Source organism: Cheilinus undulatus, linkage group 13 (genome assembly GCF_018320785.1).
Source record: "Cheilinus undulatus linkage group 13, ASM1832078v1, whole genome shotgun sequence".
NCBI lineage: Eukaryota > Metazoa > Chordata > Actinopteri > Labriformes > Labridae > Cheilinus > Cheilinus undulatus.
This window is the reverse complement of record NC_054877.1, coordinates 38,655,240-38,671,885: the sequence shown is the minus strand read 5'-3', so window position 1 is coordinate 38,671,885 and position 16,646 is coordinate 38,655,240. Positions and strand designations below refer to the sequence as shown.

General features: G+C 40.1%; 1 protein-coding gene across 10 annotated transcripts in view; it reads left to right on the top strand.

Annotated features, from left to right (window-relative positions):
• ctnnd2b (catenin (cadherin-associated protein), delta 2b) overlaps positions 1–12,964 on the top strand; it is a 273,868-nt gene extending 260,904 nt beyond the window's left edge. For all 10 annotated transcript variants that reach the window (XM_041803815.1, XM_041803814.1, XM_041803823.1 and 7 more), the window contains 3 exons: positions 5,563–5,691; positions 8,315–8,391; positions 10,318–12,964. In XM_041803815.1, the coding sequence (XP_041659749.1) occupies positions 5,563–5,691; positions 8,315–8,391; positions 10,318–10,581 (470 nt within the window). In that variant the 3' untranslated portion in view covers positions 10,582–12,964. The remainder of the gene's footprint in view (positions 1–5,562; positions 5,692–8,314; positions 8,392–10,317) is intronic.
• Positions 12,965–16,646: the final 3,682 nt, after the last annotated feature.

Genomic DNA, 16,646 nt, shown 5'->3' with positions numbered 1-16,646 from the left:
GCTGGCACTTTAATTTTGCCTTTTCCAATGTGAGGGCACCCTAGGGGTGCTTTATTAAGTTAAGTCCACTAGAAATGCACTCTGAAGTTAACTTAATAGGGTTTTGTGACTGGGAGTGCACCTAACAGGGTACTTTATCATGTATTACCAAGATACCCTGGAGTGTGCTTTACAGTGCTTTGTCCAATGGGAGTACATCCTGGAGTTCAGTTCTCATTACTTTGTCCATTGGAACAACATCCCACAGGGCGCTTTATTAAGTTAAGTCCACTGGAAGGGCACCCCATTGTTCACTAAAGCATGCTTCATCCACTGAAAATGCACTTTAAAGGGCACTTTATCACATACTGCTCACAGTAAGGGCCTCTTGGAAGTCAGTTCACAGTGCATTTGCACCAGAAGGGCACCCTGCAGGGCACTCTATTAAGTTGTGGTGATTGTGAATGCACCATGGCTTGCATTTTGCTTTGTCCATTGGAAGGGTATCTCATTGGGGGCACCTTATCATTTTTTTTCCAGTGGAAGGGCACTCTGGAGGACACCCTGTCACGTTTTGTCTACTAGAAGAGCACTGTGGGATGCACTTTAGATTTCTCAGTCCATTGGGCACTTTATCTTGTATTATTGAATGTGAAGGCACACTGGAAGGCACTTATGTCTAATCATTGTGAGGGCACACTGAAGGGCATTTTAAGGTGCCTTTTCTACTGGAAGTTCATTTTACTGTTTTGTTCACTGAAAGAGAACTATGGAGGGCACTTTATCCTGTTTATATACTGTGAAAGCACCTTACAGGTCACTTTATCATGTTATGGTCACTGGAACAGCACCCTGGGAACCTTTCTAAGTGTAGTCCAGTAGAAGGGCACCCTAGTGTTTACTCTAAAGTGCTTTGTCACTGGGAGGGCAACTTACGTGGCACTTTATCATGTATAACCACTGGGAAGGCACCTAGTAGTGCATTTTTCTGTGCTTTGTCCACTCATCTGAGAGGGCACTGTATCATGGAGTTCACTTTAGATCCTTTTTTTTGGTTTGTTTGTTTTTTTCTTCATTTTCCTAAAGGGCACTTAACTATTTTTCATGCACTATTGGAGGCATCACTTTCACTGTGCTTTTTTGAACATTAGGGTACCGCTGGTCCGATGGCCCACCTCCCCTTGTCTGAGTCCACCAGTTAACTATTAGCTGTTTTCAAACATGCTCTCCCAAAATTTCTTTATATTTTCAAAGGTTTTAACCCTCAAACTAAGGGGAGAATGGGGTTTTAACAGGCAGGACATGATGTAAAAGGTAATGAAAGAATAGAGAAGTACTGTTGTGATTTTCTGTGTTCTCATTGCCAGTAACCCTGTGATATTTACAGTCATTATCTGTAGTGTACACATAGCAGTGAGTCAGAGCCCCCTCATTACTTTTTCATATGAAATTGCAACAGGAATGTGCAAGAAATGCAGCATTAGTGAATTGATATTACCCTCACGTCCACAGTGGGAACATCCTCTCCTCACTGCTGGAGGAAAACAATTTTAAATGAATCATAGCAACTCCAACGTATCAGCCAATTGAATCCGATTGTTAGAAATAGGGGCAGTAAAGTGAACTCAAAGTAACTTTTGGGCTAAAAGTACAAGTTTTGTGCAGAGCATACCACAAAAGTTCATGGTGGCACTGAATCAGGCTTTCACAACACTAATACTTTAAACTGTTGTATTTGAATGTGCAACCTCAAATCCAAAAACATTGGGGCACTGTGTAAAATGTTAATATAAACAAAACAATGATTTGCAAATCTCAAAAACTCATATTTTACTCACAATAGAATGTAAACAACACATCAGATGTTGAAACTGAGACTCTTCATAAAAAATATCAGCTAATGTTGACTTTGATGTCAGCAACACATCTCAAAAAAGTAGAGATGGCGCAACAAATGTCTGGTAAAGTAAATGGTAGAAAAATAATGTCCTTTACTATTGTCCTAAAACTTCAACCTGTGAGCAGGCCTGCCCACAGACTCATCTGGGTCTGTCTAAAACCCAGAGAATGGGACCTCCCCAGTTGTGATTTATTTTAGATGTCAGAGCAATGTGTGTTGGATCAGTAGCTTTGCTGCTGCCATCCTTGATAACAGTTCCCTATTTGAAACCTATTTTTACCACTTGTAATCTATTTTTGTCAATGTATTGCCCTATGTTGACACTTTAAACCCATTTTTGTTATTATTTCTCCATTGTGACTCAATTTTGCCCTTTCTTTTTTACACTTTTTTCCCATTTTTCCCTACTTTTATTGCTACCTGTCCTCTATTTTTCTCACTTTTTTCCCTTTCTTGCATTTTTTGCCACTTGTTTCCCATATTTGCCATTTTTGACACTTGCAACCCAATTTTGCTATTTTTTGCCCATTTTCCACACTTTCATTCCCCTATGTTTCCACTTTTTGCCAAATGTAACCCATTTCAAGTCTTTTTTGCCCTTTTTGCCATAAATGTTGTTGCTTGTTATCTTTTCTTCCACTTCTTTTTGTCTCTTTTAACCAATTTTTGCCACTTTATTGCCACTTGTAATCAATTTTTAGCACTATATCCAATTTGAAACCCATTTTAACATTGTTTTTTGCAACTTCTTACTCATTGTCCTGTTTCGCCACTTGTACCCAGTTTTGCCACTTTTTGTCCTTTTTGGCTCCTCCTTTGACACTTTTCACCCATTTTCCTGACCTCCATGGGCCCCCAGTTTACCAGGGCCTCAGAAAGCTCTCCCTTTTATCCCCCTTATGGGCGGCCTTGACTGCGAGCATCGTGAAAGCAACTCAGAAAGATTTCAAGGGCAGACTGTCCTGAAAATTTACAGCATTTTTCTGCATGCATGTGTGAAAACCTGCTTTTTAACAAGATAATGAAAGTAAAAGAAGCAGAGGTGGAAGTTTAAAGTATTTGAATGAAAGCTCGTTTACTAGTTAAAGAAAAACAGCTAGACTTATGAGGCTGTCTGCTGGCGCTGGTTAAATGATAAACACTTTGGTTCTGAAGATAATTTTTCATCTTGTATTTTCTCAGTTTACAAAAGCCCAAGATAGTCCATGAAGGCATTTGTTAATTCTCACAGCTATGGAATTTTCTCACACTCACAAGTAAGTGTTCCATTGTGTGTCTGGCACCTTTCTAGAGTGTATATTTTTTATCAGTAGAGGACAATAGGGAGAGTGTGTGCCAGCATACAATAGACTGGTGATATTAGCAGGTCATTAATGAGCGTGTGGATCAATGCTAACTGTGTTATACCATACAGAAGAGAGAGGAAAAAGGCTGACACAGCTGTACTTTGCAGATGGCCAGACTGTAAAGCGTATTTGTGGAATAGTGCTGTTGATCATTTTGATAATAAGAACTGATTCCATATAAGATGCTGCATGTGATGCCATATTGGATTGAATCAATAGTGTCCTGTTAACTAGATCTTTCTCATTAGCTCGCATGGTCCAACAATCAACCACAAACCAAACCTTCCATCTACAGGGATAAGAGGAAAAATTTCACTCACTAAAGCATTGAAAAAGTTTTATTTGAAGATCTTGAAAACCAATTGTTTTCCCTGTGGTCCATTAACTTGACACACATCCATCTGGAAAACCTGTCATATACAGTGTTTGGGAAAGGGCACAGGTTTTGAAAAAAACTCAGAGGGTGATTGGAAGAACATTCTGTATGTCACATCTTTACGGGCCAATCAGAGCAAAAAAACACGTGACGTAGCCGCTGCCAAGGTGCACCATTACCGAAGGAGTAAACTCCATAGAGACAGAGCTGCATAACGTGAACCATGGCGACTACAGACATGTCAGGACACAACTTTTGTCGTTTTTGAAAAGAACACAACTTAATGCTGTTCCTTGTTCTTCTTTAAACAAAGAAATTTTTGATAAAACTGGTGCTTTAGCAGCATCCATGCTAATGTCTTCCGCCATAATTGCACCGGCCTCTTGTTGCTATGTACTTACGTCACGACTCTGCCGCACCCGAAAGTACTGCCCCCCATCGCTGATTGGTCCTGTCACTTTCTAACCGGGCCCAAATGGTTCAGACAGGAGCTTTGCAAGATGGATTTGCCAGTGAGAAACAATGAAACAGGCATATCCATCTGCTTTTTAAGGTTAGTCATCCATGATTTGAAGCCAAAGTGCCCTCTGCCCTCAAAAAGAACAAATCAGCCAAAGTGCCCTCTTTAGTGCCCTCTAAATTAGAGATCAATCTAATAATAATGACTTTGTATTCCATATTTTAACCTTTTTTATTCATTATTTTTAATTTAAAAAATATTTTGAACTTTCCAACTCTTAACTTTGTTCCATATTTTGAGCTTTTAGACTCACAATTTAAAATTTTAACTTATACTTTGACTTTTAAATTCATGATTTTGAATTTTATCTCATGTTTTGACCTTTTAAACTCATGATTTTGTCCTTCTCATATGTTTGCCTTTAAAAACATATTTCCAGGTTTTAACATTTTGAGCTAGTAAAATTGACTTTTTTAATGTCAGATTTGAGCCTTTAAATTCGTCATTTTGACTTTTTAAAAACGATTTATCATCAGTGCTAAGTTTTTTTGTCATATTCATTACTGGTGAAAATGAGGCTGACAGTTCATAGCTAAATGTTGACCTTGTTAGGCTCTCAGGTCAGACCTAAACCTAGAATCTGGCCCCTGCCGTGATTGAGTTTTACACCCCTGCTCTTAATGGACAAAATTTGGACCATCTTTGGCACATGTCCATTAGCTGAGCAAGATGCAATGAAGTGCCACAAGCACTTAATTTCACTAAAAAACATTTCAATCTTAGCTTGAATTTTTTATATTTCACTTTAACATACTACTTTTTTGCGCTAGTGCCCTTTTTAATCATTTCCCCCTGCCTCTCAAATATCTTAAGGCCGCCACTGATCAGAAGCTTAAAATGAGCTGTGACGACTCAGTTCAGACGGCTGCAACTGTCATCAGCGCTAAAACAGACACCTATAGTTTGGACACTCCTGGTCTGGTTGATTTTAGTTGCAGATTTTTTTATATGATTGTTACATCCCTCTAGGTGGATAGTTTTATTATTTGGATAAGGATAACGTGGATTGAGGAGTGAGTAATACAAAGACAGACAGAGAGTGGGAGTTTAAGTTACCTGTAGTAAATACAGGAGGAGAGAGGAGCCTGCAGAGGGAAAATATGACAGAGAAAAAGCAGATGCAGGGAGGAAGGATGACTCAGTGTTTACTTCTCTGAAATTACACCCGGGTTGAAAAGCTTCATTTGCGAGAAATAGCACAATGAGTGCAGAGTCACAATGCACACAGTGTGATGGTTAGGAGAAACACGGACAGTGAGGCCTCAGACTGGTGTGCCTATATGGAAGTAAATACCTCAGACAATGAGGAAGGTTCAGGTTTCATATCACTCTGTGTCTGAGGATTCTTGGAGAGCCGGCACTTCCTGTTGTGTCTTCGTCTAAATGAATCTGTGCAGTTGATGGATTGAGGCTTAAAGATATTATTTGTGTTTGCATGCAGCGAGTGCCCCTGCTTCCCCCAGAGAGATGATGGCGTTGAAGGAGAGGAAGGCAGACTACGAGTCGACTGGCAATGCCAGTTACCATGGAAACAAGGGTGAACACACATCCCGGAAGGACGCTATGACAGGTAGGAATCCCAAACTGCATATCTTATTCAAAAACACATCCATCATTACGGCTACTGTGCTTTTAGCTTGTTAGCACAGAAATATAGGTTACAGGAATTTTCAGACTGTAGTTTTAAGAAGTAAATGTTATTCCCCTCATGTGACTTTGCCTTTTAAAAGTCACATGAGGAAATTAATACTTCTCTCAGACACTTTACTGTGAAGCTGGAGCTCAGCATGAAGGCTGGGACCAGAGGGAAAAAGCTAGCTCGGCTTTAGTCCAAAGATTTTATAAACAATGAATTAAGAATCACTTATACCAGCTCATATCTAGTCTTCATTGAGGTAGACACACTATATGGACAGAAGTATCTGGTCACCATGACACCAGCAGAGAGTTGCCCCTGTGTCAGTGTGCTTTAAACCACTTCATCTGATGCACAGCATTTGAGTTAATGATGAGGCTTGCATGCAGTTGCTCTGCCATGGAAACCCTGCAGATAGCTCTCCTCTTTATCCCCCTTATGGGCAGCCTTGCTCAACATTAGATAAAAGGTACTGTAGACATTTACTTACTCTTTTCTCTGCTGGAATCGTTGGCTTTATGAGCACACAACAGTCACTGGACTTACATGTAAGATCAGTTGCCAGTGGCAGTCATCATTATGAATAAGATCTATTTAAGTCAAACTCCCTGCTGCATTAAAGTATGTGAGTCTGTGCACCTCTGCCTGTGTTTCTCTGTGTCTGTGTGTTGTAGGCAGGAGATATACTGGCTGTTAACTATGTGCACCATGGCATCATGGATGCTGTGTGTCCCCTGTACTGGTTTAATGCAGCAGCTGTGCATGACCTCAACAATTAACAACATGTAGATGCAAGATGCAATATGCACATGACTGGTAGAGGCAGAGAGTGTGTGACTGTGACTTTGAAAGACAAACCAATAAACCAGATCTACAGTCCACATTTTTAGGATGTGTTATGGTCACTGCACAGAGACAGACATGTGTTCTGACCACCAGTCATCAGTCTGGTTGATCTGATTTTACTGCTGATTATTGATGTTAAGCTTCACTGTGCCAAAGGGGGGTGGCGCCAAAAATCTTAAAGGGAGCAGGAGGCATTGTCTGCTCTGAGGCTGCCAAAATAAGATTTGCAAATATTGACTAAAACCATGATAAATCAGTTATTAAGTAGTTTATACAGAAGTCTTTAGATAAGAAATGCATATATAGGCCTTTTTAAGGATTTTATCAATGAAAGAAAAATTAATGTTGGTTTTTAGTGGCAGTGTGTCACGTTTTTCTTCTCTCTTAGGTCCTGGGGGGGCCGCCTTTCTTAGGTACATGTAGGGGGGGCTCCAAGGAATAATGGTTGGGAAACACTGCACTAACCAGTCAGGGCCTTTCCATGTGGAGTTTGCATGTTCCCCTTGTGCATGCATTGATTCTCTCTTGGTACTCTGGCGTCCTCCCACTACCAAAGACACTCTGGTGACTGTAAATTGGCTGTAGGTGCAAGTGCACCTGGTTGTCAGCCCTGTGATTGGCTAGTGACCAGTCCAGGGTGCACCCTGACCCCCCCCATCCCAAATGGATGGATAAGTGATGTTATTATTTTGTTTGTCATGATGTCAGAATTTACATTGTAGTATCTCAAATGTTACATGTTGGAGTTTACATCCCACACATAAGGTAGTGGTTTACAACCTGAGTTCACTTAAGCTCATGACACAGCCAAGCACATGCAAATGCAAAGTGACACAGTAGGTATATCCTAAGCTTTAGAAGCATAAACAAGCACAAAGAATCTCAGAAACAAACAAATCTCTCCATCTCCCAGCCCTCTGTTTCACTGTAAACTAATCTTAAAAGTGTCAGAAAAAAATCTGATTCTACATTGTGGAGAAGGCAGTCACCTCGTGTGTGTGGAACAAGCTCACTTAAAGCATGCCAACCTTTCAACGATTCCTCTAAATATCAGATATAAACTGTGCTACAGACTTAAGACTGTAGACCAGGTTTTGATTAGGTTAGATGCGTAGTTTTTCCTACATTTTCAAGATAGGAACCTGTTTGCTTTGAGCCTGACTACTCTTTATTTTAAGAAAAGCACGCCTTGTTTTGCTTACAGGAGTTCAAATTCAAGTACTTAAACACCTTGAGCACATGGCATAGAAATGACAGCTGAGCTGCATGAAAAGACGCCTTGTGCTGGGTGTAAGATAGGGCCCTTTGTGGACCACAGTCAGATACTTCCTTGAAGCGTCACAACGCAGTTTTACACTGAAAAACTTCCTCTAAATTTCACTTAAATCAGAGATCTGACTCATTAGTGCATTGGATCTGTATATGTATTTCTATTTGAATAAGGAAACAAATATTTAAATGAAGTCCATAGTAGTTTTTTGAGAGGGTTTCTGAGTTTGGTTAATTTTTGCAGCAGTTTTGATGTCGGAAACATGAAGTTCAAAGCTCATTCTAATCATCATTAATCATCTTCACTTGTTTCTATCTCTTAATGAAAAATGTGTCACTAGAACCTGATAAGACCAAACATACTACCCACAATCCTCTGCCTGTAGAGTGATGTCTGAATGAACGGTTCACTGCTGAAGTCCTTATCTGTCTGTCTCTGCAGCTCAAATGTCCGGTGGGTCTTCTACACTACACAGAGGAGCTTATGTGTCGCCGACTGATGACCTGAAGTATAATCAGGTATGACAAGTCACCTTTATATTTTTAAATGTCTGCCTGTACCTGAAGGACCTCGGTAATACACTTTAAAAAATAAGCAGAAATACCAGAATTTGATCTCAGTGTTTCATTTATGTTATTTAAAGAACACTATGAACTGTAATTTAAAAATGTCTCTCACTCTTCTTTACTTCCCTTTAAGAGAAGAAGCACCATAAAACCTTAATAAACATAAAGCATTGCAATACTATCCCTTTACTGCTTGTGGCTATAATAGCATCAGAGGAGCTTTAAATACCCTTAAATCCAAAAAGGTCACTATAAACTTCTTAAGAACTCTCTTCAGCATTATATGAACACTGCAGGGAATTGCTCTAAGAGTCTGGCATTTGCTTCTGCACTGTTGCCAATAAAATGCTTTAATTTCAGTCGTCTTGCCCTCTGGCAGCGCGGTCTGCTTGTATCTTTAAACGTATGACTTGGCAGGCTCTTAGAAATGCACAACAATGGACACCAAAAAGAAGCGACCACCATCCATAATTAATCAAATCTGTTACCGCTGTGTTTGCCAGTTTTCTCAATGAACTTGTCAGAGAAGAATATATAAAATGATTCGTAATGTACCACAGGTGGAAACTAGGGATGCACAGATGCATTGGTCCAACATTAGTATGGCAGGACGAACCAGCTTGGCAGACATCTGCAGATAATGTGGCATGTATAGACGTTGTTTGCAGGTGTTTATCCATTGTATTGTATCTATTTTACACTGGCATCTAGTACAGCTAGCCTCTGATTTAGAGGTTAGGTGTATGCAAATCACTTCATAATTGTTTGGGCCAAGGTTATTATAGTTAACCAAATCTAACTAAATAGCTAAAACTAAAATTCAAAAATCATTTTAGTTAACTGAAACTAAATCCAAAAACTAACCTAAGTAAAATAAAGATAGAGACAGAATATCCTTAGTTTTAGTCTTTGACTCAGCCATAAAGACTGGCACCTACACCCTAGTCTGGGGAGTGTAAATGGCCTGATTTGATTGGTTCAGATTTCACAGAGAGACAGTTTTATGTTTGGAGTTCTATTCAAACATAATTTTTGAATAAATAACATAAGTGAAGAGTAGCCTGTTTGAATATGTTTTCAAAAATATATATGATGTTCATTCAGCCCTGACATGTATCCAAAAAACTCAAACTAACACTAAAGCTAATAAAAAATAAACTAAAACAAAGCATTTTGCAAAATAAAAGCAAAGCCTGCAGTAAAAACTGATGGAAATTCAACTGAAATTGAACACAGAAAATGAAAATAAAAAATAAAAATGAAAACTAATGAAAAATCCCAGACTATTATATCCTTGATTTGGATTCATCATTCCTGAAGGGGACATATTATGCAAAAATCCCTTTTTTCAGGTTTTTCTAGCAAAAATATGCCCCTGACCTGTCTACAATCCCCTCAAGTACCAGAAAAATCCCCCTCTATTTCTCCACAATGTGTGCTGAAACAAGTCATCCTCAGATTTTCCCCTTATGATCTGAATTGGGGAGTTAGCCCCGCCCCCAGGTTCGGTTGGCCCTCCCTGCTTGGAAGAAAGTTCTGCCCTCCTCTCCTGATCCTCCCCTCAGCTGGCAGCTGAGAGGAGGATCCATTTCCACATCCATTTCCTGAGAGGGGTGGGGTCAGGGGCGGAGTCAGACAGCTCATTAACTTTTAAAGACACAGACAAAGAAACAGCTTGTTCTGAGCAGGGCTGAAACAGAGGGGTTTGAGACATACCAAAATCCAGTACTGGAGTTTTTTTTTTTTTTTTTTCAGCAACAAACTTCACAGGCATGTTTTTGGGACCTCTATGACCAGTAAAAACTTGTCTTAAAAGGGTTAAATATGTCTCCTTTAATCTCACTCTTGCATTGACCAAGACTTTTGCTCTTCCTACAGATCTCTTCTCAAGGCCTGCCATCAGAGCCCTACCCACCTTTCCAGAACCCTCCACCAACCGACGGCGGCAACTATGAGGACCAGGCTTTCTACGAGAACCAGGTTCACCCAGGAGGGCGCCCCCCGCAGGGTGACCTTAACATGCACCTGCAGGGCCTCAAGTCCACTGGGAACTATGTAGACTTCTACTCAGCTTCACGGCCCTACAGCGAGCTCAACTACGAGACCAGCCACTATCCAGCCTCACCGGACTCCTGGGTCTAAGGGCAGACCAGGGTGGAGGATAAGGAGGAGAGGATGAAGGAAAAAGAAGAGCGAAGGGTTTAGTTTTAAAGAAGGAAGATGAGAGGACAGATCGCCTCCCTCCTCATCCTCCCCTGTAGTTCCTGAGTAGCATCATAGGTAGCAGGACGACGGAGGGGGAGGACAGAGTGAAGGAGAAGAGGAGACATTTCACTCCTTTTAGAGACATCTGAGGGAAGAGGAGAAGGGACGAGGAAGGAACGGAGGGAGCGGCCATGCATGTGCATGCACACCACCAACAACAACCAACTGACACATTTTCTTTCTGTGTTTAGTTTGTGATCAATTACAGAAAGACCTCCTGCACCTGAAGGCCTCTGATACAGAACGAAAGAGGGACAGATACGATAAAAGAGAACATGAAGGAATAGTTGGAAAAGTCGGATAAATGGAGCGGAAGAAGGACAGTGAAAGAGAAAAATGATGGCGAATGAAAGGTTTTTGGATCTTTGGATGGCGAAACCTGTACATATGTGGTATAGCTACATGGCTTTTAGTAATGTGAAGCACAAGAAGCAGAGCTGTAGGACATGTAGGACGTCTGTCACACAAACTTTTGTTTCTCTCTTTGGCTTCAGCGTGATGTTTCCTCCTCTGGACAAAGAACGCTTCAGGACTTTGTCATTTGTAACAGGTTTAATTTGATCTTTCTCTTTTGTTTCATTTCTACTTTTTTAATTCTCGATTCTGGTTGTATAGTATTTGATGTACACTGTACATTTACTGGGATGCATTGTGTACTGTACATTGCACTATTTTCTGTGTCATGTCAGGCCTTTCAACCTCACTCTCTCACTTACTTTCCTGCTTTTACACACTGAAACACACACAATAGCTGCACTCAGACTTTTGAAATTCATATCACAGCTAGAGACGGATGCTAACGTGTCGCTAATGTGAAACAAAGGATATGAAATGGGTGTTGAAACATTAATTCTGGTAGGTCACGGTGCTCCTTATACTGCCCTACAGATGGTTTTCATTGACAAGTTGAGCAGCCAAAATTCTCATTTTTTTGGGCCGCTCTCCATCCTCATTAACACCTCAAAAAAAAACTTTTTCTTTCCCATGAGCCCCTCTGTTGAGTGAACTCATTATGTACATAACCGTGCCAAACAAGGGTTACTTCCCCTCAGCTGATTTAGGCAGAGAGAGGAAGGTTAGGGGCGTGTTAAAGGGTCCAAGTTCAGCCAAGGCTTTAGGCTGAACATCCTTACAGTTCTAACGATGCCACTTTGTAAATGCTTTGGTTTTTCTAAACTGTGTTTTACTGGGATGAAAACTGTCTTACTGCACCGGGACTGGGGGGAGAAAACAAAAAGAAAACTTTAAAAAAGAACAAAAAGAAAACAGCGGAGGGGCTGAGACCTAGCGGAGCTTCACTTCCTCCAAAGTTGTACAAAATTAGTTGATTTCTGTGTTGTAAAATAATCAATGTTTGAAGTACAAAAAAAAACTTTTCTGAGAGATGGGTGGCAACTCTAACTTCATGGTAGACAAAACTGTTAATAGAGTACGGATATATATTATATAAATATAAATATATACTTTTTATGTGCAGATGTGGATGTCACTTATAGCAGCAACATTATGGAAAAAGACTTGTAAAAAACAGCTACATGTAGGAATTTTGTTCACATTTTATTTTCTGGTCAACACACTAAATTGTCGACTTTGTGTAGTAATGTTGTTGCTATGTGGAGTAGAGTAGACCAGGGCCCGGGGATCCACGTTGTCACTTAGGCAGTTTAAAAAGGTGCTACATCTGTGAGAAGTATTTCCAACTTGTTTGTATTTAACTGTGCACAAAATGTTTGTTTCCCTCTGCATCAATAACAAATTATTATTTATTATCAGGCGCCACGATAATAGAGAACAGTGTCCCATGCATGAAAACCCTCGATTCTAATCAATTGGTCTCATTATGCTAAACAGATCAAATTGCACCCATGAACGCATGAGTATTTGTTGTCAGTGAATCAGAGAGTAAATGGTGAATTTTATTTTGAAAAGCTAAATTGTGACAACAGACCCTGGTTCTCCCTACCCAAAGGTCATCCTCCAATGTTTGACTCGTAATGCAGCTGACCCCACACAAACAAAGAAACAAACAAACACTGGATGAAAAGCAGAAGTACTGTATTTGTTAGTGAGCATCTGGAAACTGACAACGTCATGTATGTCCTTGTGATCCTTAGGCAGAAAAAAAACTGACTATAAGACCTGTATGGAGATATAACGTCGGTAACCTTTTTGTTGCTAGACCAAATGTGTTTTAAAAGAGAATTGTGAATCTTTCTATTGCCTCAAACAGATTGCAACTGCTCCAAAAAATATAAACGGACCATCGAAGAACCTCTGAGTTTGAGAGTTTTTTTGTTCAGATGCCGAATGTGTCTTTCTGATGCTTTTCACTGCACTCTTTACGGGATTCCTGCAGGATGGGAGTCAATCCACAATTCAATCATGGGATTGTTATGGGACAGAAAAAAGTCAGTGGGAGTGGGAACCACCATAACAATAGATCTTTTTTTCTTTTTAGATATGCACATGCAGTTTTTATGTTCATTTAGTTTGTTTTTCTGCAGAAAATTGACAGAAGCATAGCATATTGACCACACTTGGTAGCCATTTTGCTTTTAGTTTTCTAAGTGAGCCGACACTGCAGCGCAAGTCAAATGAACTACACTTCCCGCACCGGGTACAGCACTGCTGCAGCCGACACTTCCTCCGACAATGCATAAGAGGAAAATACCTGGGGCTTAACCCAAACAAAGTCACGTTTTAAATTCTGATAAGATGCACCTTATCAGAGTTTATAAAGAGTGCCATGTGCCCAGTTCCTTCTTTGGATTTGCCTGTGAAAAGGCATCCATTGCAGTGTTAATTTCATCAACTGAAACTATTAGTCAACAACCTTTTTTTTTCCATGCAAACAACTAGACTAAGACTAACAAAAATAGATCTATGATGACTAAAACTGACAAAAAGTAAGTTTAGTTTTAATCAAGATGACTGAAACTAGACTAAAACGTAATGTAGTTTTTATCAGACATTCAAAATTCATGATATTTCTCTACTGGTGGTAAATCTGTCAAAATACAATGCAGCTGTAGCTGTTCTGCCTCTCAGCTGTAGCAGGGACCCCAGGTTTGGCAGGGTGCATAGGACACACTGCTATGATTTGATACCAGATTTAGGCAAGAAAATAAATGCTTGGACTAAAAGTAAAGACTAAAACATGAGGACTTTTTATGAACTAAAACTTGACTAAAATGTCTTGAGTTTTTGTTGACTAAAACCAGAAAGGGTAACTTAAGGGTAACGTCCTAAGATGAAGACTAAAATTAAAAATAGCTGCCAAAATTAACAATGGTCCATTGAAATATCTTTCATACTTCAGGCGTGTACTTTAGACCAGGGGATCCCAAACTTTTCAGCCCGGGACCCCCAAGAGAGATCAGGGATGGACCCCTCTCCAAAGCATCATGTACAAAACTTGCATTTAATTTTTATGACTTTTACTTGCATTAGAACTCAAGTATCACTTCATAACTATGTTTTTTTAATTGGACTCATTTTAGCAATATTTTTTACAATATTACATATAATTTGTGATTTCAAATCATATTAAATTTCTCTTTGTTTTCTGGAAAGCCTCCCATGACCCCCCTTCACTGTCTGATGATCCCCCTGGGGGTCCCAACCCCCACTTTGGGAACCATTGCTTCAGTTAAATGGCTGTAGTTGTGACAGACAAATCTACCTGTCAGCATTTGACAATATCAGATTTGCAGCTTCACATACATGTCTCTCTCCAGGTGATGAGATGTTTGGTCAGCTATAAACAAACTCTGGTCTGTTTTTCCCGAATAGTCCAGTTCATTTTGGAGTGGTGTGAAAGCTCAAACAAACTCTGGTGTGGACCAAACAAGTGAGCTGTGGTCCACTTAAAAACGGGGGTCTCTCAGGTGTAAGCTTAAGTGTCAATTTAATGACCAGAAATTAATTAGTGAAAGGTTCTCCTTCCCTAGCTACAGTCTCCTTTACTGTAAGTCTGCAGATCAGGCCCTGAAATCCCAATTCCCCCTAAACAAAAATAGAAGACAACGTCCTCCAATTACTTTGGTTTCCCCCTTAGTGTTTCAGTTCCACTGATTATCCAGACCCCCCCCCCAAAAAAGTAAAAAAAAAGCCCTTCAAAACTCAAAAAATGGATTAATCCAGCACAAAAAAAAACAAAAATCAAAAGCAATGCATTGCAAAAATCCAAAAATAATCCAAATGCAGCTGACTCACCAGTCCTGGGATCGTTCTTCTATATGTCTTACTCTTGTAGGTTCTTTTTCAGTGATCTCCAATATTTATGGCCCTCTTGCTTGGCTGTGATCAGGCTCGTGTCTGGAGGAGGCATCACCATATCAATGGAGTGGTCTTCAGTTTTCCTTCTCTGGGTAAACCACAGTCTTTACCCAGATCCGCAGTCACATCCAGGAGTCACAGCCACTTCTCTCCACCAAACTTTTCACCTCAGCCTTTGTTCTGCCTCAGCTCCTCCCCCACTTCACACCTGAGTCACACCCGGCTGCAGCAGGTCACCTGACCAGACAGGCTGCAGCTAAACAGACTATATTTGACAGGAAAAATAAAGTCAGACAGGGAAAGCTTGGGGATCTAACCTTGCAAGGTTTTTTTTTTCCCCCATGTAAATCCCTAAATTAAAAATTATCTGCTAACCATCCCCATCCCTAGAATTGTGTGGCTATGTCACAATATAGCGTAATGATTTATGGATTTATGTATGTGATTTAATACACTGAAATACATATCAGTACCCCACTTGGCATCTGTGTGGCCATAGCAACAAGTCATAGTCTCTCACTCACATGTTGGCTTGCCTTTTTCTTCTGTGCGGATTTGTTCGTCTCATGTAAAGAACAACATGCTGGACAGCTCTCTGCCTAGCTGGCTGCTTGTAATGCCCCGATGAAAAAGCAGAAACCCCAAGATGGCTTAAATTTCTTCACTGCTCTTTCTTTGAGACGACAGTGCCACAAATATAGAACTGCTTTTGTTATCCAGACGGGTCAGTTAATTTGACCTGGTGCCATGTGAATGCAAACCAAACCACAGGAAAGTTTAACAATGTTGCAATTTGAACCCTGAACCGAACCAAATCCCCCGGACTATCAGGTGTGAAAACGACCTCAGTGGCCGAACGAGAGCAAAACAGTGCCCCATCCTTGTCCTCGGCTGATTCAGCAGCCATACTTTCCATATCATCTGATGTCTCCTCTTTTTTCTTTTTTTGCAGTATAATCAACTGCTGTTCAATATTTATCATCTCCAATGACAACATAATATGCTTGATTTCAGTTGCCAAGGTTTTCTTCGCAGGAAACGTACCAGCAGGACCAGGAACTGGCGTCAAAATCAAACTGCTGAGTAATGTTTGGGTTGAGCTCACAACTGCTAAGGCCACCATTGTGTAGATTTGATGCAGATAAATCAGACTTTATAGCTTCATTCTGTTCACTCAACCTCATTGATCACTTAATATCCTGAAATTAGGAGTCATGTCAACTGAAACAGCACCCCACAAGATGTATTTATTAATTAATGCTATTTGCCCGATTCACTGTGTATTACAAGTGGTTGGTTTGTAATAGGGTGCACAGAAAAATAGAGCTAAAATGAAAAGGGCTGTCAAGGTAAAGTGGTGATAAAAGGCAACGCAATATTATGGAAAGAGTTCGGCATTCAAAAGACATTTTGATAACAACCTTTATACTCACGGATCTGCAAAAATGACTAAAACACTGAAGTACATGTGAGTTGGTTATATGCACATACACATCCTCAATCAAAGAGATGTAAACGTGCGAAATGACTAATGCAGAAGTGTTTGTGTTGGCATACAGTGCCTATAAAAAGTATTCACCCCTTTAGATTCACCCCCTCCAGAGCAGGCAGCAAGAAAGATACACTCTTAAGTTATATCTTGGACTTGTAATGTTTTTCACAAT